Below are 25,745 nucleotides of genomic sequence, written 5' to 3'. Positions count from 1 at the left end.
CCAGGTGATTAGGCCTGAGAAAGGATATGTAAAATCCTGTGAAGCCTGCTTTGCTAAGAATGCTCTTAATTAAATGATAAAGGCCTGAGCAGGAAATGAGTTTTGTTTCCCAAAGTTTTGTAGCCTTTTGGCTAATAGACCCTGACTCAGAATAAGACCTAGTAGTTCTTTGTGTGCTGTCTATCGTTTGATCCTTACTGCCTGACAATGATTAATGAGTTGTACCTGTACTCCTGCACAAAAAAAACCCACAATAAAAGCTTGTTTAGACAAGGGTGCATGCGCTCTCCCCTTGAGAAAGTGGCCTGCCCCTTTTCCTCCACAGGACTGGGTAGTCCGTGTGAACTTGTCTTGAATCCCATCCATAACGCCACGTACACTGCAGGCCGGTGCACGCGTCGGCAGCAGGACTCGAGTCAGAAGACCTGCGGAGGGACTGCGGCAGACGTGTAGGGAAAGCACGGTTCTATCACACAGCCAGCCTCTGCTGCCCGTTCTGTGAAATGAACGTGCTTACCTCGAAGGATTCTTAGAGTCTGAGTGATTACGACTTTTCTAAACAGGAGAGTGCTATATAAAGCACTGGTACTCATTCATCTGATTCATTAAAATATCACCTTTAATCTAGCCCTAATCAATATCAATAATATATATCACTTTGGTTAACATTAACATAAATAATTTTTCCTCCATTTTGCCTTGTCATATTCAATGAACCAACACAAAGGTTATCAAAGGAAGGAAAAATGTTAGAAAGATGATTCTGTTGATTGGTATGTCAGTAAATAAACTGGGTCTTGTGTCTTACATGAACTGGCTACCTAAAAAATAAATTTCAATCTAATATATTAAATCTGATATAGAAAAATTTGTCTCTTCATTTAATATAGTCAAAGCAAAAATGAGAAATTAGATGCTCTTTTTATTAGAGAATTTCAACTTATATAAGATCACTGTCATTGTTAACACCAAACAGTATTTTTAAAAGGCACCTCATACTTATTGACACTTGAAGATCAGACACATTTGCTTTCTCTTTTAACCCACCTGTCCCACCCTGTCGGACAGAACCCGGGGTGCTCAGTCCACGGCCAGCACCTCCTGGCTCTCCACAATCACACTTCCTACCAGGTAAGGGTCAGCGATGACACAGAAGTGACAACGCTGAGGTTACGGGATTATCCATAAATTAAGTCAGAGTTACTCTGTGCATCTGGGAGAGATTTTTGTATGCATTTTTTATGTAACCAGGTCAAATTTATTTCCTCTCTACCCTCTTCCTTCAATACTTTAGTATGAATTCTGGTATTCTGTATTGCATTTTCCATATCAAAACAAAAATATTTTAATGTGAGTCAAGTCGTATTTAATTTTTAAAGGCTCACATAGCCCAGCCACTTTCCTCCAAAACAGAAGGTGATCCGTTAGTGGAAAGTGAAGTCACTACAGTATATTTGGTGCTTACCGTCACCACTACCGTAGAAAATGCACTAATCACGAAAGGCTTTCTAGGCTGCAGCCTGACTGGACTCAACTTATTCCTGAGAGCTTTCTGTTACAAATCAGTACAGAGTAACTCTGGCCCCCAAAAGGTCACGTTAGGGCCACAGGTTTTTAGAAGATGTGAATCAGGTGTCACACTGAAAGGTGGAATGTCTCCCCTGCCGGGCGGCTGCAGCACCATCCATGCACCACAGGGCTGCAGCTTCGCACCCCTGGGCACCCGGGTTCCACGTCCCATCCAAGGTGGGGAACATGTGGGGGGGATGCAACCAGTGTTTCCCTTTCACGTCAATGTCTCTCTCTCTCTCTCTCTCTCTAAAAATCAATAAACACATCCTCGGGTGAGGATTTAAAAACTTTGGAATAATGCACATAAAAGCCTACATTTCCAGGGTCTCGTGAAAGAGCTGAAGACGGGTCAACACTGGGCCCCCCTTTCCCTACGGCAAGAGTTGAATGGGGCTGAGAACTCGCTGCCCCTGTCAGAAAGTCTCCGATCCCCCACGGCCTCTGCTCAGTCCTGCCTGCTCTTCTGGATCATCGTTTGGGCCCCAGTTCACAATCTGCGCTTGTGATCCACACTCACAGTGTTTCTTCACATAGCAAACCACTCCCCACTCTGTCCACTCAGCACTCCACGCGTGTGCGCGTGCGTTACTTTGGTCACTGCTAGCTCGTCAGATCTTTAGCCAGTTTCCAGATTATGTCACGTAGTTTCACATGAATTCCTCCCCCTCGTCCGGAATGTCCTTCCCCCGACTCCCTGTCTGCTCAATTATACCTTCTCATCATTTAAGCGAGGTCAAGTACGCCTTCACTAGCCTTTTTACCCATCCACGCCACCATCGCGGAGTAGAAGAGACTGCTTCTTCTCCTGAAACAATCTGCTGTGTGTATGAAATCGCCGGCAGTCTTCCCCTTTGTGCCTGGCCGGCAGCCTGGCTCCTACCGTTGTCGCTCTCATGCCTATTCTAGTGCTTGGTAACACAGCACAGCAAACAACGAATTTCTGATAAATACATGAAAGAGTTACTGATTTTTCTCTGGGAGGGGAGAATATCTAGGAAGAACAGAACACAGGACAAAAGAAATAAATGATTTATGCTCTGAATTACTCATCCATATGAAGGAAAACACACAAAACATATTAATTCAAAACATTCTCATCTCTACAGAATTTCCTTCTGCCCTTACACTTGGAAGAATTAATAAAACACACATGTAAGAATAGAACCATTAAGTTGAAAAGGGCTTAATTATTTATCTAACTGATACAAACTTTTTTCTTAACTAAAATTTTGGCATTGTGTAGTACACCCAGATGTTTATATCGTCACAAATAATTTTTTTAACCATTTATGGCAATTCAGAAAACTGCATCTGGTATTTCTTATATGTTTCCTCTAAAATCACCACTTCTGCCAAAAACATCTATAAAGAAAGCCCTCCAAAGGTCTGGGCAACAAAGCGTCTGGGAATGTGTCTGGCCTACATTCAACAGGACGTTGTATGTTTTCTTGTATAAATCACGTCCTGGAAAATGGAGTGTCTTTATTTGAAATAAAAGCTCTACCATCCAACACCAAAAAGTTAGTTCCATGACAAGTATTTTAAACTTCTTTTATATTTGCAATCTTAAAATGCCACAGGTTTACCAGGTCTCATTTTTATGGTTTTCTAGATTTTCTTTAAAAAACACTCTAAGAAAACTTTCCATTCTCAACTCAGAGATACTTTAAAAAGCAGTCACCAAACCTTCCTTAAAAAAATATTAGTTATGGGGCCTTGGAAGACATGGGTATAAAGCAGCAGACAAGCCAAAAGACTTTCCCAATGTTAGAACCTGAACTTGGACTGTTTATGAAACTTATTTTTCTTTGTGTACCACAAAATTCACTACTCTTTTGAATAGTTATCAAAACAAGAAATATTTTGTACTCTTTCAATTTTATCCCGTCACCTTCATTTAGGCAGGACTTTATCTTAAGAATGATGAGAAAGAACAAGAGGTAAGAGGAGGAAAATCTGGCCACGAACGTAGTAAGGTAGCATCACACATCTCTCCGTGGGTCGTCGCTGTGGTCCAGCTTTCCCCAGGGGTGCATTTTCCCGTGAATGACAACTCCACAGAAATTATGAACTCTGATCAACTCAGAACAGTTAATGAAAGACACTGTCCTATCTGTTTCATGGAAGAATCAGCACAAGTAGGTGATGACATGTGAAACAAGTCTTTGGAGCTATTCAAAAAAGAGTATTTCAGGTAAAACCTTGCAATTTTTAAAAGGAAGAAGAGCAGTCATTTTTCCACTAGCCAACATTATCTATTAAACACAGCGCCTATATCACCTTCGGGCTTTCTTTCATTGTTACTTCCCTTAGGGCGCAGGGGATGAAGAGAGAGAAACTTGTTACATGTTCCGGTGAAAGCCCTGCAACTACTGACGTTGGGCTCTGCTCCAGCTCCTCCTGCCCGTGGACTGCACCCGACCCCAATGGGATTCTTGAGGAATTAAATGCACATCGTCTTACGAGCAGTACTGTGCACCCTTGTCTTATATCTCAAACCTGTGGTGCTTCTATGTTCTGTGTTACTTCCTTGGAAAAAAGGGATCCCATCTAGTATCTCACGCAACACTGGAAATGAAGCCGAGTCACTGGTTCTCATTCATTATTCAAAGCCTGATAAGGCATCTTCCTACTTTTCCCACAGAGCCTGTAAATACCCTGACCTCATAAGCACAGTTGCACGTACACAGCTCTAACAGTTCTGTACTCCAAGAATGACTGAAACCATCAACAATTTGCTGTTTCAATACTGGTATTATATGCAATAGTTCCCTTTTCATGTTTGACCAGACTGAATCTGCTCATTTCTGGTAGCAGTGACATAATCAGCATTTCCAATAAAATATCACTTTTTAAAATGAGTTTCCTAATATTGTTTAAATGTTGAAACTGCATATCAACTAATTATCTGTCTACAGATGCTTAGGAATAAAACAATACTTTGCCTCTACGATTCAAGTCTCTACGTACTTTCTTGCAACAAAAGCCAATCCGTCCTTTTCAAAATTGTTTCTCCTGGCAAATATTTTTGCTGTCTGGCCAAGTTTTGGGTTAAAAATAAAGTACAGTATTACAGCATCAATCAACATTTAAAGTACTTAATGATCTATGAAAGAAAATATACAGTGATTCTTTTGAAACAACCAAGCCAATCAAAGTTTTATTTATATTATCAAATCAGGAGTATAGCTTTGAGAAAATAAAAGTCACACCAGTGTTCAGAGATATAGAAGCGGTATCGAGCACTTAGGTAATAAAAGAACGGACTGTTAGGAGCTGCACAGGGCGGGAGCGGCTCGAAGACATAACAGAGCTGTGTGTGCTCCCCTCCAGTCTGTGCGACTCTGGCCTTTTGCCCGCCCTTCCAAACACCAGTGGTAGAAGCATAATTAGGGCTTTTTCTGGAGTGAACGCTGACTCTCAACGTTACTATACATTTACAACGAATATTAATTGTAATCTTCACATGAATAGGGGTCCGGACCACCTAAACCCTGGCATTTATAACCTAAACCTGAGAGTGCCCCACTGCTACCGGGTGCCAAAGTGGGTGCTTGAACAAGCACTAAGTAGTGGAGGGCCTCTGGTCATGGCTATGGACCGCAGTGAGTCAAGGTCTGGGGTCTCACCACTGCCTGCTGGGGATGTCTCGGGGAGACACTCCAGCAGCATGACACACAACCCTGCCTTGTCACAGACCGAGGGGGTCGTTCCGAACACTGCCTTTCCAGCCCCGTGAGTTCAGCGCTGCGCTGCAGCGATTCTCAGGCTCATCCCTCGTGGGCCCGGTGTGTCCCCCAGTGAACAGCTCGGGGCTGCGCCTCTGTCTTCCAGGTAACGCTGCAGCCGCACTGGCCCTTCAAGACCGGCTCAGACTGTTTTCCCAGTGAATACTGCCTCCAGACACGGGCAACCACTTGAACACTCAGGGTGTGCCAGAGGAGGGACTGTGTCTCTTCAAGGGAGATGGAGATGCACAGAACAAGCATCAGTCAGACTACGCAGTGCCCGCTTCCTGCCAGGAGGGAATATGGCAAACGTGCTGAGAACACAGACTTTGGTCACGGTGTGACAGAAGTGTCAGCTCCTTCCAGTTCTGCCTGTTTCTAACTTTTGCATTATTTTAGGTGGCACTTCTTAATTCCTCAATCACATCTCGGTGTGACTGCAACTACCCAGACACCGAGAGGTGGTGAGTTTCTAGGCCCCCTTATCACCTTCTGATTGCATTACATCCTTACCTACCAAAGGCAGCCTGAGAATAGCTTTACCCTCCTGGGGACCCTTAAATCAGAGATTAAATGAGGACACGCCATCCTTGTCATGTTGAATTCAACAAAGCGCTTATGAGCCACCTGATTACCTGAGGCCCAGGTGACAACCCTAAGCACAGGACCCAGCTCAGGGAACTGACGGGGCTTATGATGAGCCTTGCAAGCATCAGCAAGTCCGGGAGGAGCAGCCGGTAGGTAGAGCGCCTTCTACAATCATAAAAATCCAGCCACACCCAGACATTCATTACACAAGCAGCTCCTTTTACTAGCCAACGCTGAGCTCTAACAGAGCCGATGAACACAGACTGACTGGGGAGAAGTCACAAACATACGAAGTCAGGTCAGTCATAGCAGCCCCTTGGTGGTCAACAGGGTGATGGCCAACACAACCTGGCCACCTCAGTGCCAAGGAAGACCAACTGGACAGCCAGGGCCAACTCACGACTCTGGTTGCACCAGCACCACATTTGAACGGAAGCAAATTGGTTATGGGAGGTGGAAATGGAAGCCGCCCACCCGTGGAAGTTGGTCTCACTCAACTTTCCCAATGCATGGATGGGGGAAGGCATCTGATTCAACATTAGTGTGCAGGGAAAAAAGGAAAAGGAAAAAAACCTACTTTGTTTTTTAAGTTGTTCGATTTGTTCTTCCTTTAAATCTAATTGCTCTGTGAGTCTCGATGCTGAGTCCAACGCAGCATTTGCTTCATCCAAACGCTCCTGAGGAAGGGAAGGTAATTAAAAAGCAGCATGTCAAACCTGTTGCACACACTATAGGGCTGGGAGGCATCTCAGAGCCAGTGAAACCTTTTCCTTTCCACGGGTGCACTTGGGCAAGGTCATGCAACTGAGCATCAAAGACGGAACCCACACTTCACAACACAACAGTCTCTTTTTAGAGGAACTAACTAGGAAAAGAGGCTGCAATACGAAAAGACATGGTGACAAAACACAAAAAAAGTGACAGTAGAGAACAAAAGCTACAAAAAGCAGATACAATAAGTCAAGAATGATAGCAACAAATGCTCTAAGTTTTGTCAGCCTGATGGGTATAAACTGATGTTTCCTTATTACTTTTTATTTCCCTAACTACTAGTGAGTTTGAGCCCTTTTTTCCTGATTACAGAATGGCCAGATCTGCTCTTCCGTGAACACCTCTTCATGTGCCTTGCCCATCTTCCTATGGAGCTGTCTTTTTCTGGTCGGTGTGAGAGCACATTTTACAGGGGACATGGACTCCTTGTCAGCGGGGCTACCAATATCACTCGCCGGATCTGCCATTTGTCTACTGACCAAATACTTTTGCACGTGAGAGTGTTTAAATCGTACGTGGTCAAACATGTTCTACTTTGTGTTCACAACCTTTTGAGTCCGAGTCATGGTTAGGCTCCTTCTTGCCCCTAGAGTGTACATGTGGTCTTCTACATTTTCTTTTAAGACATTTACTTTTAAAAATATTTACATCTCCAAAATAATGTTTCTCAGTGGAAGTATTTTTGACATCCTGGCCCCAGACCACGAAATGCCAGGAAGCCCATGCCGTCACTGAAATAACCAGAGAGACCCTCGATTTCCAGCGCCGTTCCCGTGGACCACCCTCACCTTACTCTGCATGGAATTTAATTCTGCATATGGTATGACATGGGCCCAGTTTTATTTTGTTTCCTATAGAGAGCCAGTTGTACCAACATCACTCGTTAGATATCTATCCTTTTCCCGTTAAACTTCAGTTAGTTTAGTTTAGGGTTTAGTTTTAAATTCTCAGATCTATCTTGAGCCCTGTTTCTGAATTTCCCATCTCTTCCGCTAGTCAATATGGTACTGATTGATGGCTCTACTTCAATATTTAGTGAGCAAGCCCCTCCTCACTGTTGCTCCTCTGTACAATTTTCTCAGCTGTTCTGGAGTATTCACTCACATACACTTCAGGTCAAGTTTTGCCACACTGAAGCAGAATGCGGTACCTTTTTCCACGTATCATCTTGGACAGACTGTAGCCCCCCCAGTTACTCAATCACACATAATCTACACCGTGCTGTGAAGGTATTCATAAATATAATCAAAGCCTCTCATCAGTTTAATTGAAGGAAGGCACACACATTATCCTGGACGATCAGGGTGGACCAGTTTCAACGGACTGAACCAGCTGAGGATCCTCGGAAGCAGGCCTGAGGCTTCCCCCCGAACAGAAGCACTTCCTGTGTGCGCAGCAACGCCGGGCCTGCCCCTGAAGCCCCCTCTGCCGCGATGCTGCTCCCAAACCACATGCGGACAATGGCTCCGGCCTGAGCCCGTGGGTCTCGGCCAGCACCTCTGTGATCTTCCTGCTCTGCCTGCCGGGCCCGCGGTCGCACCGTCAGCCCCCGCGACACATCTCAGAGCTGTGCACATCGTATGTGTCGTGTGCCCGTCACACACGTGTCACACACAAAGATGTAATATTCAAATCCACAACATTAGGCCTCGTGTAAAGTAAGTTTGAATGCTATTTAGCCTAATTTTGTTTATGGTTAATCAATTATTAAAGCTAAAACTATACTGACTTTATTAAAAATTAATATTCAGATTTTGTTATTCTTTCCGCCATTGTTTCATTTTTATTTCATTAATTTCAGCTTATAGCTTTACTAATTCCTTTTTGTTTCTTCCGATTAATTTTGCTTTTTCCAAATATATGTTACATTTTAAGTTAAAAAAAAACAAAGCTAGTTTAAAAAGAAGATCTGACTTCTATTTGAGCAGTATGACAGACTAGATACTCTGCACCCAATGGAAGCAGCTAAAAGTATTGGATAAAATACTTTAAACATATTAATAAGCCAACCAGGAAGTAACCATGAATGACCAATAAACATTAAAAGATGCCTGACCTCATTAGTCAGAGAAATGCAAACTAAAACCAGGAGAAGAGAGCCCTCTGCCCCTACCACATTGGCAAAAAGTTAAAAACATTCTTATGATGTCAGGTGCTGCCAAGGACATTGAGCGAGAACTCCTACGTACCACTGGTAGGAATGGACTAGCACAAGCACTTCAGAAATCCATGCGCCACCATCTAATACAGTGGGAACTGCTCACACAGATCCCCCGACTCAGCAGTTCCAAGCAAGACACCGCCTGGGAGAAACGCCTGTGATTTGTACCAGAAGATGTGAACAAGGAAGTTCATAACCACATGGTTCGAAGAGCAGATACTGGAAACGTCTTCATCAATCGAATGGCTGAATGAATTATATATTCATTCGATGAACAGAGCAGTAAAGATAACGAACAATCTGCATACAGCAACACGGCTGGAACTCACAGACTGCTAAGCAAAAAAAAGTCTCAGGAAAATTATTCCTGAGACTTTAGTTCAAATGAACTGAACTATATGATGTACATATAGTTCAAAATGCCACTTACACAGAGTTCACAACTATGCGAAGCCACACCATGTGCTGTGTGAAAATGTGCACCCACGTGACAAAACCACACGAGGTGATGAAGGCTGATGAACACAACATGCTGAGGCGGTGGGAGGAGGTGAGGGAGGGGTGGGAGGAGGAGCAACGCACAAGGACCCCCGGGGGAAGGCGCTCTGTCCCCCCCACCCTGGGCGGTGAGTGTGCGGGCCTTCACTGGGTTCCTGTCCTTGTATTTTATACATATTATCTAAACACTGTTCTGCAGACACTCAATATTTAACAATTTCAAAACTTTATAGGAGCTATGGCTTCACTTATTTGGAATATTTTGGTACCTGAAGAGCACATTCACCACCAATGACAGGTATACACAAATTTTATTTCCTACCAACTACCACCAGAATCTAATCAAACTTATTAGATAGATATGACAAGTCATTTTTTGTCATATCTCTTCATAAGGGTTCATTTTGTTTATACCTTATATGCAAATTTTTGTATGTACAAAATGTAACATAATAAAAACATATTTTAAAGGATTATGCTGCACAAAAAGATCTAATGGGATAATATCTATTATTTCAATCCATGCAAAATAAAGTACCTAATATATTTTGTTGAAAATTAGAAAGTTATAATTGTAGATTAAGACTTCCGGCCAAGATGGAAGCGTAGGTGGAAACACTGTGCCTCCTCACACAACCAAGTTTAAGACAACAAAGTTTTAGTAACAAAAACGCAACCAAAACACAGAAAATTGAACTGTATGGAAGTCCAACAATAACAAACCATTCATCCAGACCAGTAAGAGGGGCGGAGTCAGCGGCTGGCAGAGCAGGGCTGCACAGGAAAAAGTGGCAGGACCGACCCAGGAGCTCAGGCGGCGGTTGGCAGATCCCAGGCATGGGGTGGCAACGGGCAGACCCAGTGAGGGTGCGGGGAGGCTGGCTGACCGTGGTCACACATTCACGTGAAGATAAACCATGCAAAGGAGTGAGCAGTGAGACAGACCGTGCAGGCGAGGGCCCCAGCAATGTGAGTTAAAGCCTAAAAGAACCGATTGGAAAGACTTTCGAGGTCGAGGTACCAGGAGAGGCTCCCAGGCTAACAGAGAGTTTGTTGGAGAGACCCACAGGGTCCTGGAGGGTGCACAGGCCCAAACACCTGGGAGACGGCACCAGAGGGGCCCAGTTTGCTTGCGGGAAGCAGCAGAGGGGACTGAAATCTGAGAGAGAGCAGAACAAAAGCCATTGCCCGTCTTGACCCCGCCCCACATACAGCGTCACAACCCAGCAACTGGGTCACCCCACCCTGGTGAACACCTAAGGCTCCGCTCCTCACACTTAACAGGTGTGAACAGACCAAAACATTATGGCTCCAGAAGAACAGCTCAAAGTCCCAGAGCCAATACTTCTAAGCAACCAAGACATAGCCAACTTATCAGATGCACAGTTCAAAACACTGGTGATCAGGATGCTCACAGAACTGGTTGGTTTTAGTCACAAATTAGAGGAACAAATGAAGGCTACACTAAGTGAAATGAAGCAAAATGCACAGGGAACCAATAGTGATGGAAAGAAAAACTGGGACTCAAACCAAGGGAGTAGACCAGATGGAAGAAAAAAATGACCAAACAGAAAACAATGAAGAAACAAGAATTCAAAAAAATGAGAAGAGGCTTAGGAACCTCCAGGACATCTTTAAATGCTCCAACATCTGAATTATAGGGGTACCAGAAGGGGGAAAGGCACAGCCACCAGCGGAAAACTTATTTGAACAAATAATAAAGGAGAACTTCCCCAATCTGGCAAAGGAAATAGACTTCCAGGAAATCCAGGAAGCTCAGAGAGTCCCAAAGAAGTTGGACCCAAGAAGAAACACACCAAGGCACATCATAATTACATTAGCCAAGATTAAAATGAAGGAGAGAATCCTAGAAGCAGCGAGAATTAAAGGGACAGTCACCTACAAAGGAGTTCCCATCAGACTGTCAGCGGATTTCTCAAAAGAGATCTTACAGGCAAGAAGGGGCTGGAAAGAAGTATTCCAAGTCATGAAAACCAAAGACCTACATCCAAGATTGATCTATCCAGCAAAGCTTTCATTTAGAATGGAAGGGCAGATAAAGTGCTTCTCAGATAAGATCAAATTCAAGGAGTTCATCATCACCAAGCCCTTATTATAGGAAATGTTAAAGAGACTTATCTAAGAAAAAGAAGATAAAAAAGATGAACAGTGAAAGGACAGCAAGCTCACAGCTATTAAGAACCACACCTAAAACAAAAGCAAACTAAGAGGACAGCTAGATCAGGAATGAACCATAGAAATGAAGATCACATGGAGGTTTAGCAACAGGGGAGTGGGAGGAGGAGAAGAGGGAGAAGGTACAGAGAATAAGTAGCATAGACCGTAGGTAAATATAGACGGGGGGAGGGCAAGAATAGCATGGGAAATGCAGAATCTAAAGAACTTGTGACACGTGGGGGGGGGGGAATGGAGACGGGGTGTGCAGGGTGGAGGGGAATGAAGGGGGGTAATGGGACAACTGTAATGGCATAATCAATAAAATATATTAAAAAGAAAAATAACTGTAGATTAATTTTTTCTTCCTTGATCTCTAAAGTAGTCATCTGTGCCCCCAAATTAAAATACCCCACTATCTCATAGTTGCTGTTAGTCCCATGAGGAAAACCCCGAGGACCTTGTTCTCTGTGATGCCATGACACAGGGACAGACTGGTCACCAGTGTTTACTAAACTCATCAGGAAATTATTTCCAGGATGACGATGCTATAAGCAATTGCTTTGGAAATAATAATATGTACAGGGGAAATTATTCCAACTCACCTGTAATGATATCAGTTTCCCTTCCTGATTTTCTGCCTTTTTCTTCCATTCTGCTATGAGCTGTTTGTGCTTTTCTAGTTCAGCAGAATACACAGCTTTTTCCTCTAAAGAGAAAAAAAGTTATAGTATTTTGCAATCACGTGATAAAATTAGAGTTTTGAACCACCTGAAATTTTAGTAATTCAACAAAAACCGTTCATATGTCTCAACAGTTATGCATTCCTCAGTGATAGTCTTAACTGGAATTAAGGTAACGGGGTCAGGCTCTTCCGCCTAACCCTTCCCCACCTGGGCCATCTCGCCAAAGTTTCCCTCCGTCCAGAATGCCACTCAAATACTTCCTCTTTGGTAAAGCCTTCCCAGCCTCAGTCCCACACTATTTTGAACACATGTTCACTTTGGTACTATGCAGAGTGGATCTAGAAAACATTTATACTTAAAATTCAAGATTTCAACCACAAGAGTAACCCTGAAGGTCTACAGTGTTCAAGTTCAGAGTTTTACTTAGGCACAAAGCTGAAACTCCTGTTGCTCCATTAGCCTCACATCCCCCAATCACCATTCTGCTCGCCACCAGCATATAATTCACTGCCAATATTACTAAGTGTATGAATAAACAAATGGATGCATAAATGATCTCAGAGGGGAGTAACTCTGAGGGGGGTAGATGTGAAAAAGCATATTCGGTTATCATCGTTACTGTGTCTCCAAAAAATTACTTCCCACCTGGACTAGAAAATAGTTCCCTCAAACTGTAGTTGAAGAGGCAAGAACAGGACCTGTGCTTTTCAGAGGAGAGTGATTACTGACAGTCAACTCTTTAAGTAGGTTCAGCCTCCAGCTGGACCTCATACCAAACCCCCTTTCCTCAGCCCGACACTCTTCCTCTGGGTCCCACGCATGACTGCAGGAGCGTCCTCTCCACGTCCCCCTTACCTTAACTGGTCATGTAGCACTAAGACAAATTTTAGTTTAATTGTAAAAACAGTCTAAATTAACTGGTTAATGCCTGCATATCTTCCCCCCTACAAGTGGGCACCCTTTCAAAGACGCCCACATCCCCACATCTAATCTAAAACAGCACCGGAACAAGCCCAACTTCCCAGTAACGATGGTAACCTTTCCTCACTGGGGGACGGACCGCGCTCACCTTGCTGGAAGTGCTCCAGGACCATCTGCAGGTTGGAGAGCGACAGCGCGTACTGCTTCACCTGCTCCCGGGACACAGTGAGCTGCAGGGCAGCTTCATCCCTCTGCTTGGAGACGACATTCAGCTGTTCCTGCAGTGACTCTACCTGCAAAGTGGCCTGATGGCTTCAAACAAAGAGTAAAAATCAAACTGTTTCTATTTAGGCACTTTACAACATGAAACACCTTCCCTACATTTTTGGATTAAATGCAAATTAGATTTCACACTATTTAGGTAACTTTGATAAGATGAAGTCTCTTTCCTACTTTCTTTATTGTGGTAAAATACACATATTATTTACTACTTTAATCACTTTTAAGTTCGGAGTTCAGTGGCACCGAGGACACTCCCATTATTGCACAACGGTCTCCACCATCCCCCGCCAGCACTCCTGGCCTCCTCCCCAGCTGAAACACCACACTCATTAAACAGTAGCTCCACTTCCCCCACAACCACAATCCCACTTTCTGTCTCCGTGAATCTGACCTTCCCTACATTCTATTATATTACATTCCAGTTAGAGTTCAAAGAATCTTGGAGTGCCTCTGATCTTCATTCTCCCTATTTTGGTTAATGCAACCATCCTTCCTGTGAATAAAGACAGTGCAGGGCTAGACAAGAAATGTCATACCATAAGGAAAATTTATAAATAGCCTGCAACTTTCCTGTTTCCAGGCTAAAACTCTAGAATGTAATTTATCATCAAGTTGTAAGTTATAAGAAACCTCAGAAATCATTTTATCCAGCTTCCAAATCCAATAAGCAACGAATTCTGACACCCCCTTGCTTTTAACATGTGAAATCACAGCCTTCCTAAGGTGAGAGCACTGACTAACTGCTCTGATTACTAGTTAATTATCCTTTACCATTATCTTTCTTACACATTAAATAACCCCTACAACTGCCCCAAATGATAAGTCAAAGTTCCCTAAGAGATTTACATTAATACCTATGCAGACTCGAGTCACTGATATACTATAATTATTACATACAAAATACTGCAAGCCTTTCCTGAGTTTTTAATAATCCAGTTAAATTCTTACTCATGGGCAGCCCATCAAAGCCCATTTAGAACAGCTATTAATATTTTGAGAAGAAACTTTACCCAACTGCACCCTCTTGTGGCAAAAGCAGTAAATTGATAACCAACAGACAACTGCCTTCAAATGTCCGAGTTCTATTCAACTTTGCTGACTGGAAAAGCACTCAAAGGGAGATTGTAAAGATGAAAGGAGCTGTGAGGCCGGCCACTCAGGAGGTTAACAGGTTACCACGTCGTAGTGTTGTTAGGTAAAGACTCAAACACCATAGTCTGGTTTGTAGACTTGTGTTACTTACAAAACAAGTATTTGCTGACGATCTATTAAGCTATGTGTAAGAATGTATGCTTGTGGGAAGGGCACGATATAAATGGCATCCTTCCTGCCCTCAGTGACCTTACATTCCACTGGGTGGAATAAGGTGTAAGATGAGTCAACAATTCCCTGTAAAATATAAGCGCCCTATCAAAGACACAAAAATATTATGCAGGGTCAAAGGAAAAAATATCACCCCAGGGTTTGGTTTTGGACTCGAGGACGTGGGTGCTACACAAAGCATTCTTTAGGAAGGAAATGCTACCTGAAGAATAGGTGAGATTAACAGAAGAACTGTTATAGAGCAGGCCCACTTTAAGGCAGAAGAAAGAGCATGAAATGAAAAAGGAACAGAAAACCAGTGGCCGTATCTGGAGAACTGAGTACTACAATTTGGTGGGACGTGGACTACAGTAAGAAATGAGGCGGAGGTGGTACATGGCCTGGACCCAAACCACGGGGCCCCACGGACTATACAAAGGAGTGCCAAGGCCACAGCGCTCAGCAATGGGCACTCTGGCAATTACCATGATGGGCAAGTGAGGGCAGAGCAGACAGGGCCCAAAAAGTGAGACAGCAAGGTCACAGCCTGAGGGTGTCTTGGCACTTCTGTCTGTGTGAAACACACACAGATAATCACCCACTGTTCTCACTTTACACGAGTTTTCTGAGTGTGACGCAATGATGTGCCCTACCGTGCGGGGGGGCAGTTAACCCTCTGAAGCATGGTTTCTCCTGCCCACAGCTCCTTGCAGACAGATGTTTATCTACCATCTTCTCACTGCTCTGTTAGCGTAACGTGCAGTAAACAAATAAAAATACATGCATAACGGTAATGGAAATAAAAGCAGACATAATTTTTCTCTAAGGTTATTTAGAAATATATTTCAGAAGCTTTAAAAATACCCTTTGAACCAAGCTTCCATTTCTAAAACTTTACACCGAGGAAATAATCCGTCATAACAAAAAATACCTATCTTAAAATTTGACAGCACTCCTAGTAATTCTGAAAAGTTGAAACACTCTACATGTCCAAAAATAAACAACTGGATTAAAGAAATTATGGCAATCCCCAAAATGGTAACTATGTAGCCATGAAACGATACTGCCAGAACATACGGCTTAGTGTGTACTGGTACTCATAGCAACAGACGCAGGTTACACAACAGTATGAATATATGACCTCTAGTTTGCTTTAAAAATACGTAATATGTACACAAATATATCAGAGCATATAAAGACACAAAGAGCAAGATTATTTCTGGGTGGGTGGGACTGTGGCTTTATGTTCTTTTGGTTTATGTGCTTTTAAGTGAAAAATATGTTTTATAATAAGAAAAAAGACATTTTATTGAGAGAAATAAAATTTTTAACTATATAAGTAGGGCCCTGGCTACTCAAAAGTTCTAATAAACCAAGAGTTAATTCACACTAACCTAGATCTTTACCTTGCTACTTCCTTTACTCCCTCCCTTCTTAGAGCCAAACCTTGTTCAACCTTAGATCATTTAATTAAAATAAAATTACAAAAATTTAGCTAAATTACTTCTTTTAGAAGTAAAGCCAGTTCAATCAGTTGGTATTTTCATCTAAACTCCAAAAATTATGAGAAGCAAGTATCCAGGGTAACGGTTAAGACTCAGAGGCCCTCACTCTGAATGCCAGATCCGGTTAAGAGCTAAACCTGAGTGTGAAGCCCTTAACCTGTGGAAGGTTGGTAAACCTCTTTGAGTTTATTCATTAGTAAAACAGAGATCACACATTTTGTGAGAATAAAATGGGGTAAAATACAAAAAATGCTTACTGACTCTCATACTCGAGCGTAGGGTCAACATCAAGGCTAAGGAAATGAGAGGTACCTTGCATTTTCCATTGCACTTGAGGACGAGAGTAGCTTCTCCTCCAACACTGCGACTTTCTTCCTCAGCTTCGCCTCTCTGTCTTCCGCAGCCAAAGCCTCGCGGGTGTGAGAATCTTCTGTCTCTAAAAGATGGTTCCGTAGCCTCTCTAGCTCCTGATTTAAGCGTAATTCTTTGTCACGTAAATGCTGAGCCTAGATAGAGGACATTTTTTTATTTTTCTTCTACAAAATGCTCCCGCCCCTCTATCCCACAAGCCACTGTTATCAAAAACTTCCCCCACGTTGAAGTATATTAACTGTAAACTAGTTTCTCATACTGCAAGAGGTATATTTATGCTGGGAAAAAATGTCTCCTGAAATCATCTTGAACATTCATTTGGGAGGTTCACTTTGTAAGACCTTGGTCCTGTGGCTATAATGGAAAATGAAATTATACAAAGTACTAAGCTTTTTGTCACAGAACTACTTTTTCAGTAAATCTTGTTTTTCCCAAATTTTATGAGCAGGAAGTTTTTTTTTACATCCACGTTATGTCATGGTTTTCACTTTTTTATTTAAAAAAATCAAGGTATATTTTAGGTTCAGGTATACAACATGAATGATTACACCATGATTTTCACTTTGAAAAAATGAAATAAAATGCATTCTGAGAGTTCCAAATTCTACCACAGCACATGAGAGGAAGACTCCACAACAGTCGCCTACGAAAACAATTCGGTTCAGGTGATAATCTTTACAGTTTTCTTACTTAGTCGCTATTAAAGCCAGTGTTGGAAGTGCCGCCTGCCTAGAGTGTACCTCCTTCTGCAGGGCGGTGTTTTCCATCTGCTTCTGTTTCAGGGCCAACAGGACTTGATCTCTCTCCTGCTGAAACGTAACTGTCTTCTCCTGCATTGACTTAACTGTGTTCAAAAGCTGATTCAACTCCCCAGTCTCACCCTTTAGGAAAGAAATAACTTCAGCTTTAAACAGAAATACATTTTAAAAAGACAGTTCTTCATTAATTAGTTTTAAAACATAGCTACCAATGTCAAAGTAACCAAAAAAGGCAAGTCTGAGGGACAGCCAGTCTAAAGGAAACTGAGCGTGCGTGCCACCGTGCCGCGGCGTGCTGGGGGCGTGCTGGGGGCGTGCTGGGGCAGAGAGGCCGTCCCTCAAGGGATCGGGGCCGTTCGAATGGAGTATGGACTTCAGTGAACAGTAATGTACCAACACGGGCTCAGGAGTTGTAACGAGTGTAATGGAACAAAGGAAACTAGGTGTGAGGTACGTGGAAACTCTACAGTCTTTGCAACTCTTCTAATAATCTCAAATGATTCTTAAAGTTTATTAGAGATATTTTTAAAAGAACTCAAAAGACACACTCTGTTCAAAGCTCCCCTAAACAACAGTGCTCACAAATCACTCAAAACAAGCGTGAGAGTGTGCGTCCCCCCCACTCATCAGAGAGACATTCGCAGCTGCCGTTGGAGAGAGTGAGTGCCGGTCAACACACTGGCAGAGGGGCACAGTCCGTCATTCCACGGGCACGACTATTTTAAAAGAATGTTTTGTCAACAATTTAATGAATGAAAGCAACTCTGGAATAGTATCTTGCTGTATGGAGAAATTTATTTTTTTTTTAAAGATTTTATTTATTTATCTTTAGAGGGGAAGGGAGGGAGAGAGGGAGAGAAACATCAATGTATGGTTGCCTCTAGTGCGTCCCCTGCTGGGAACTGGCCTGCAGGGAACCGGCCTGCAACCCCGGTATGTGCCCTGACTGGGAATCGAACCGCGATTGTCTGGTTCGCAGGCCCGCACTCAATCCACTGAGCTACACGGGTCAGGCCGGGAAATTTATTCTTGATTGTATTCTACACAAGTACAATCTATTAAAGATAACAGAAAAAAGATAACTATTGCGCCCTGGCTGGTGTGGGTCAGTCGACTGTACACCAGTGCTAACCAAAAAGTCTCCAGTTCGATTCCTGGTCAGGGCACATGCCTGGGTTGCAGGCCAGGTCCCCAGTTGGGGGCGAGTAAGAGGCAACCAATCAATGTTTCTCACATCAATGTTTCTCTCCCTCTCTTTCTCCCTCCCTTCCCCTCTCTCTAAAAGTAAAATAAGGCCCTGGCTGGTGTGGCTCAGTGGATTGAGCACGAGCCTGCGAACCAGACAACCATGGTTCGATTCCCAGTCAGGGCACATGCCTGGGTTGCAGGCCAGTTCCCAGCAGTGGACACACAAGAGGCAACCATACATTGATGTTTCTCTCCCTCTCTCCTTCCCTTCCCCTCTAAAGATAAATAAATAAAATCTTTAAAATAAAATAAAAGTAAAATAAATAGAATCTTAAAAAAAAAGATAACCATTGCAAAAGTAGGGCCATGAAATTAAGATGATAGCTGGATTTCTGAAAAGCACAAAAAGTGACAGGCTATTTAAATATGCATGTTGTGTGAATCTATACTTAGTGTTATTTCAACTTTTCACGGAAACTTTCCATTCCCTTAATATATAATGTGCCCCCAACATAAATTAAGCTAAGCCAAAACGTAAAACCATCTGTTCCTTTTATCTTAACACTCTCTCCTCGATAGTGAGGCCAGGAGTTTCCAAGTCGTTTTTCAATTAAATTTTTTTCCATATTACAGAAAAAAACCAAGTGATTGAAAAAAGAACAAAGTGATTGGAAGAGTTAAAGACTCCTATTGAGAACACCCCTTTCATTCTAAAAAAAGAGATGTTATTTATTATATTCAAAATATAATAAAGGTATTTTTCAACTACATAGAGTACTGGGAAAAATTAATGTACACTAATTACCTTCGAGTAATAAAGCACTTAATTTTGGCTTAGGGAGCTTCCTGAAAGGTGAGTCTTAATTAAATCTGTATACTTCAGATCTATAAATGTCAATGAAATAGAACTAAATTGTGTAAGGGGCTAAAACTCCAAAAGGAAAAAGTGTACTCAAAAAGAACACCTCCCTGTCCCACACTCCTCTGTTATGACCCGCCAGCCCTAAGACACCACACCCCACCTCGGTTACTGCGCACCAGAAAGATCTTTTTCGTGCCAGCTGCAGACCAGTGCCCCGGGAAGCCCAGAAGCTACACCTACTCAGTCAGATGGCACAGGGGAAACGACTCCCCTTACCGAAGTGCGCAGCACATGAAGCCTTCCCAAACTTGAATCCAAGACTCTAAGAGAGAACTTAACTGGCAAAGGAAGTTAAATCATTTTGTATCACATACCTCGCAGCACTTAACTGTTCAAGAAGCTCTTGTTCAATATTCTCATTTCTTTCCCAAACTTCTATTACTAATACCACAGAAATCAGAGCACTAAGCATAACCAAAATATGAAGTACTACAAGGTCTTTGATATATTCTTATCACAATCAAAATCAACTGCGTGTAAAGATTTAAATATATCCAAACTCCTGATACTTTAAATATGTAGCTGCTACAATCCTCCATTCTGATTGCAGAAACAAACCAACAAGGTCAAAGACACCCAAAGTCACACCAGTGGCAGAGTTGGGAGTAGAGTACTTTCGAGTCTGCTGTGTGAAAAGCACCACTCGTGGCTGATGTTTTGTTAACACCAGGTTCTGCCTCATTGATTCATAAAAATCATCTTAATGGGTCATCAGCACTTCCTTTTTGTTAACGGAGCATCACATACGGTAAAGGTAATTTCTGATTCCTGAAACTTTTCAGTTTTACACACACACAAGTGCTTACTGTGTCACAAGATAAAACATATATATTCTTTCAATCTTTTTGTAATCCTCACTTGAGGATATGTTTATTGGTTTTAGAGAGATTAGAAGGAAGAGAGAGGGGGAGAGGGAGGAGGAGAGGCAGAGACAGACAGACAAACATCAGTCAGCTGCCTCCTGTACGAGCCCCAACTGGGGACCAAACCCGCAACCTAGGTACGTCCCCTGCAACCTTTTGATGTACAGGACCATGTTCTCACCAAGACACCTGGCCAGGGCAGTATTCTTAACACCGACTGTCAAAGACCTAGCATGTGCTTCACAGAGTTTCTCATTATGTTACATTCTCATTAAAAACTTCTGAAATGTTAACCATGACTAGCACCTACTGAAATATGCCTAAAATTTGGTACTAACTTCAAAGTTTCCTCTTGTAACACATTTCTACTTTTTGAAGAAAAATATTAATTGCTACTAACCTCTTCTATTTAACAGGGTGAAAAGAAATTAACCCAGTATTTTAAAATATTTGGAAATGCCCAGTAACTAACCCTGCCCCCTGCCCGCCTCCCTCCACACATGACGCGCCATCCGCCACCCGCCATCATCCTCCACCATCCACCATCCTCCACCACCCACCAGCCGGACGTACCTCCTTTTCTTTCAGCAGCTGCTCGAAAGCCAGGGCCTTCTCTCTCACCGAGTGGCACTCGAACTCCTTTTCTTGCAGCATCACAGAGAACTTCGTATTGGTCTCCTGCAGTGCTTGGTACTCTGTTTCCTTTTCCTTGTTTCTTTCCACTATTTTTTCATTTTCCGTTTTTAACTTACAAATGTCCATTTCTAAGTTTAATATCCTCTCCTTCAGGTTCGTCACCGCCTGCCTCAGCAGCTCGCTTTCGTTTACCTTGTTGGTGTAATTTTCATTTAAGGAGAGTAACTGATCACTTTGGGCTTTGATTAAGAGGTCTTTCTCCTTCAGGGACTTTTGCAGAACGTCTAGTTTGTCCTTCAGCTCCCTAATTTCTGCCCCTGCTTGTTCGTGTTCTTTCCTCCCTAGCTCTGAGGCAGCAGCCACTGAATCGGACAGCCTGTGGTTAGTCTCCTGGAGAGTTCGAATAGTTGCATCCTTGTCATCCAGCGACTTTCTGAGCTCTTCCAACTCCTGCTGAGAAGGCTCACTTGGTGTTTCAGACTGAACTGCTCCACGAGCCTCTGCCGACTGGGGAGTGAGCGATGATCCGGAAGAGAACTGAGGGGAAATGATGTCAAGCTTTCCTAAAAGAAGATCTTTGGTATTACAGAGTTGTCCTATACTGTGTTGGACTTGTGCTAATTCCTGCCCAAAATTTTTGAGCTTGGTCTCATTCTGCTCGTAACTTTGGATCAGACCAGTGTAGTCCACCTGCAACTTTGAATTATTGTCACTGTCCACCAAAACTTGTGCCTGAAGTTGATGGAGCTCCTCCTGAAGCTGGGCTGACTCGTGCTGCATGTTCTGTACTGTGGTCATCACCTGCTGCTTCCACTCTTCCATTTTCTTTACTTGTTGTTTTAACTTGTCGCGTTCCTGCAGAAGCTCCTCAAACTGATTACTGTTAACGCCGCCCACCTGGTCACCGGTGCCGGACGTCTGTAAAACTGTCAGTAAGGTCTGACATTTCTGACTTAATGCATCTATTTCAATGTCTTTTTCTCGAATGATACGTGATAAATTTTGAACAGTTTCTCGAAACATATCTTGGCTTGTACTTTCAAAGTTAGTAGAAAATTTTTTATTTTCATCTTGCAGCTTAATGAGGGCTGCTTCTTTGGCAGCAATGATATCGATCACTTTGTGGTATTCAGTTTTTAGCTGGCTGTTCTCCCGAGTCTTCTCATTCAGAACAGCCAGGAGCTGCTCCCTCTCCAGGGCGAAGGCCTGCAGCTGCTGCTGAAGGTACACGATGTCCTGTGGGTAGGGGGCTGAGGAAATCCTTGCATGAAGAGCCTGTATCTCCAAATCTTTCTGCTGGATTATCTGAGTCAGTTTCCCAACCTCATCCTTGGACAGCTGATCAATCTGTTTCGTTAAAGATATATTCTTTTCATTTAGAAGTTTAATCTCTAATTCTCGCTCTTTTATTCCTTTTACTAATCTTTCCGTTTCAGCTTTAGATAAATCATGCTTTTCACTTCCATTTTCTATGTTAAGGTTCTGAACTTTTGTTTCCTGAAAAATATCAGAATTCTCTGTTTGAACACCCTGCCTTTCTTCATGCAACTGGGTTTTGATTTCTTCAATTGTTTTTTGCAAGGTCTTAATTTCCTCATCTTTCTCTAAACAGAGCTGGGTGTGTGTGACACTCATCTGCTCGTGCTGGTACTTAAACGCATCCATTTCCTTCTTCTGCTCCTGTAAAGACTGAAGTAGTTGCATTTTACTCTGGTTCTGATCTTCAATTACCTTTTGATGATGTTTTATTTTCTCTTCAAGGTCACCCTTTATTACGTTCAGTTGAGACACCTCCGACTCCAGGTCCGTAATGCAGTCCAGGGCTTTAGGCTCGGCCACAGGTGCCGCTCGGCTCTGCTGCTCCCTGAGTCGTTCTAGTTCCTCTTTTAGGTGACTGTTTTCTTCTTTCATAGATGCGAGAATTCTGTCTTTTTCCTCTAAGGTTTGCTTCAAAATTTCAGTGTTTCTTAAGGCCTCGGTATGTTTATCTAATTCCTCCTGGAGCTCTGAACTTCTCTCTTTCAGCTTTTCAATAACGATTTCTTTCTCGTTCATGAGCCCTGCCAAATGCTCCCGCTCCTCCAAACTGGAAGACAGCATGTTCTGAGCCGCCTTGTGGTCACTACCCATCTGCCGGACGTCCCTTCTGAGCGCTGCTATCTCCGAGTCCTTCTCCTGGCTGAGTCTCATCAGACGCTCCTGCTCCAGCTGCAACGCGGCACTCAACCCGCGCACACGCGACAGCTCTTCAATGGTTTGCTCACACTTGTCCACTTCTTCCAACAGTCTCTTTTCAGCCCGACACAACTCTGCTTCTAACTGTCCTTTTTCCATTTTTAGAGTCTCCAAAATAGTGTTTTTTTCTAGAGAAGTCTGACTGTTACCAGCAAGGGATTCTTCCAACTGATGTCTTACCTCTCCACATGCTAAAACCAACTTTTCATTTTCCATTTTGAGATCAAAAGCAGCTTTCTTTAAATTTTCATTGAGCTGTTCTACTTCTGAAAGATTTTGCCTTAAGTTTCTAATGTCAGCTTCCCTTTCTTTAAGTAAGTCATCCTTAAAATTACTGTCAGAGTCTTGATTAAGAGGCTGAGTAAACTCATGCCTGACTCTAGAAAGTTCCTCCTCCTTATGCTTAATATGCTCCTTAAGTTCAAGGTTCTCCTTCTGGATATTTAAATTATTGTTCTGTGATTTACTTAGTTGATCTACTAAATTTTCTATTTTCTCCTCTAGCTCCTGCTTGCCTAAATGCAAGCAATTCAGGACCAGCTCATTCTGAATTAACTTTTCTTTCTGCACATCTAACTCTTTAGCAATGTTCACTTTGTCATCTTCGAGTTGATGAACTCTCTTTTTTTCATCATCTAGCTCTTTTTTCAGGTGACTGATGATGTTATCTCCCTCCGTTTGTTGTTTTGATAGCTGATCTTTTATCAAAATCATGTGCTGAAAGAAAAATTAATTAGCATGTTAACTTTAAAACATTCTCTCATTTTAGTACCTAAATTTTTTTAATAAAATTTCATACACAATAAAATAATAATCCTGACATTTCTAATCCTTCTTAAATGCTTTAATAACTATCCCCATAAAATTACTAATATTTTACAGCAAATCTATTTTATCATTTTAGAGATTAGAATTTAAACTAAAGAAGGTAAAAATATACATTGTTTATTTCAACTGTTAAACATGGGGCAGGAGTCAACAGACCATAGCTAATGGGGCAAATCCTGCCTGCCACCTGTTTTAGTGAATAAAGTTTTATTGGAAGAGCGCATGCTCATTTGTTTATATATTATAACAACAGAGTTGAGCAGCTGAAACTAAGACTGCATGGCTTGCAAAGCTGAAAAAATTTACTAACACTCTACAGAAAAACTTCGCCAACCTCTTACAACCAGAGCATCAATGAGCAAAGTATCATTAGAACGCGAAGTTAAATCACACCGATCACCTGTGCTGGTTAACCTGGTACGCAGACTCCTGAGCAGAAGGTCCTGCCACGCGGTCTTTCACATGGCGCTCCTTACCTTTGTAGCCTCCTGGTTCTGCTTATCCAGCTCCTCCAACTCTGCTGCCAGCATCTCCTTCTCAGTAAGGCTCTGGTTGAGTTCTTGTTCCTTTGCCTCCAAATCACGTCTTAGGTCATGTAATTTCGATTCCAAATCCATGTCTTTTACAGCTGTACTTTTCATTTCCTCATGTTCATTGTTTAGTTTGAAAAGTGATATTTGAAGTCCTTCCTTAAGTGAGAAAGGAGAAAAACAACATACACTATCATTTGGAAGAAGGGACACTGAGAATAAAAACATGAACACAATTTTGGGAATCAATTTTAAACGCTGTGTCAGAAACATTACTGAATAATACTTCAGCAATCACATACAAAATTCATGAACCACAGCCTTCATCCGTATACACAATGTTTCTACAACCCTAGGCAGGAGTGGACGACCACAACCTCGCCCTCTGACTCTAGCTTCTGCAGACACATGCTGCCATCCGAGACCCCCCAGCCCATCCCACCGCTGCTTCTCTGTGGTCCCCACCCCTCCGCCCACAACATACTTTCCCACACAGCCAGCCATCTCCTGGCTGGCTCTCTCAGCTTCATTTCCTAACAGCCGGTCACCAACAGCCATAGACAAAAATGTGAAAAATCAACACCTGTTCATTCAGAAGTGTCTTCTAATTAAAATACAAAGGCTTCTTTTCCCTCGTTAAAGGAATTTCCTGTATTAACTGGCTTCTGTCACCATGAAACCTTTTCTTCACCAAGAGAGTACCCTCTCTTCCTTTTTTTCCCTTCTAAGCTGAGTACATACGAGGTTCTCCCTTGTCAAACAATGTTTGTAAAGATATATCTACGCGTGTTTTTTTAGTGCATTTATGTTCTCTTCTATTGGTATTTAATGCTTTCCTTCCAAAATCCAAGAAGTAGGACAGTTCTCAATGCTTCAATATTATTTCAACCTCTTCCCAGTCAGGGCACATGCCTGGGTTGCAGACCTGTTCCCTGTAGGCCAGTTCCCAGCAGGAGATGCACAAAAGGCAACCATACATTGATGTTTCTCTCCCTCTCTCCTTCCCTTCCCCTCTGAAGATAAATAAATAAAATCTTTAAAAAAATTTTTAAAAATATTATTTCAACCTCTGATTATGTGTGTGATAATGCTGCAATGCCTTCTTTCATTACTATATTTTTAAAAATCAAATTTCTATGGAATATACATTAAAGTGAATAAGAATCTCAAATTTCCATAGTTCAATATACACCTTGCAAGAAACAAATGAAAACTGTACTGGAA

At 42.4% G+C, this 25,745-nt stretch overlaps 1 protein-coding gene across 2 annotated transcripts in view; it reads right to left on the bottom strand.

The window, feature by feature from the left end:
- Positions 1–25,745, bottom strand: part of TRIP11 (thyroid hormone receptor interactor 11) — a 63,264-nt gene that overhangs the window by 11,132 nt on the left and 26,387 nt on the right. For both annotated transcript variants that reach the window (XM_037130232.2, XM_037130234.2), the window contains 7 exons: positions 24,468–24,680; positions 20,866–23,880; positions 17,302–17,442; positions 16,502–16,695; positions 13,249–13,412; positions 12,099–12,202; positions 6,466–6,565 (listed from right to left, as the gene is read on the bottom strand). In XM_037130232.2, the coding sequence (XP_036986127.2) occupies positions 6,466–6,565; positions 12,099–12,202; positions 13,249–13,412; positions 16,502–16,695; positions 17,302–17,442; positions 20,866–23,880; positions 24,468–24,680 (3,931 nt within the window). The remainder of the gene's footprint in view (positions 1–6,465; positions 6,566–12,098; positions 12,203–13,248; positions 13,413–16,501; positions 16,696–17,301; positions 17,443–20,865; positions 23,881–24,467; positions 24,681–25,745) is intronic.

Source organism: Artibeus jamaicensis, unplaced genomic scaffold (genome assembly GCF_021234435.1).
Source record: "Artibeus jamaicensis isolate MK-2021 breed Jamaican fruit bat unplaced genomic scaffold, CSHL_Jam_final contig_444, whole genome shotgun sequence".
In the NCBI taxonomy this organism is placed as follows: Eukaryota; Metazoa; Chordata; class Mammalia; order Chiroptera; family Phyllostomidae; genus Artibeus; species Artibeus jamaicensis.
The sequence above is the reverse complement of the archived record's forward strand: the minus strand, read 5'-3'. Positions and strand labels throughout refer to the sequence as shown.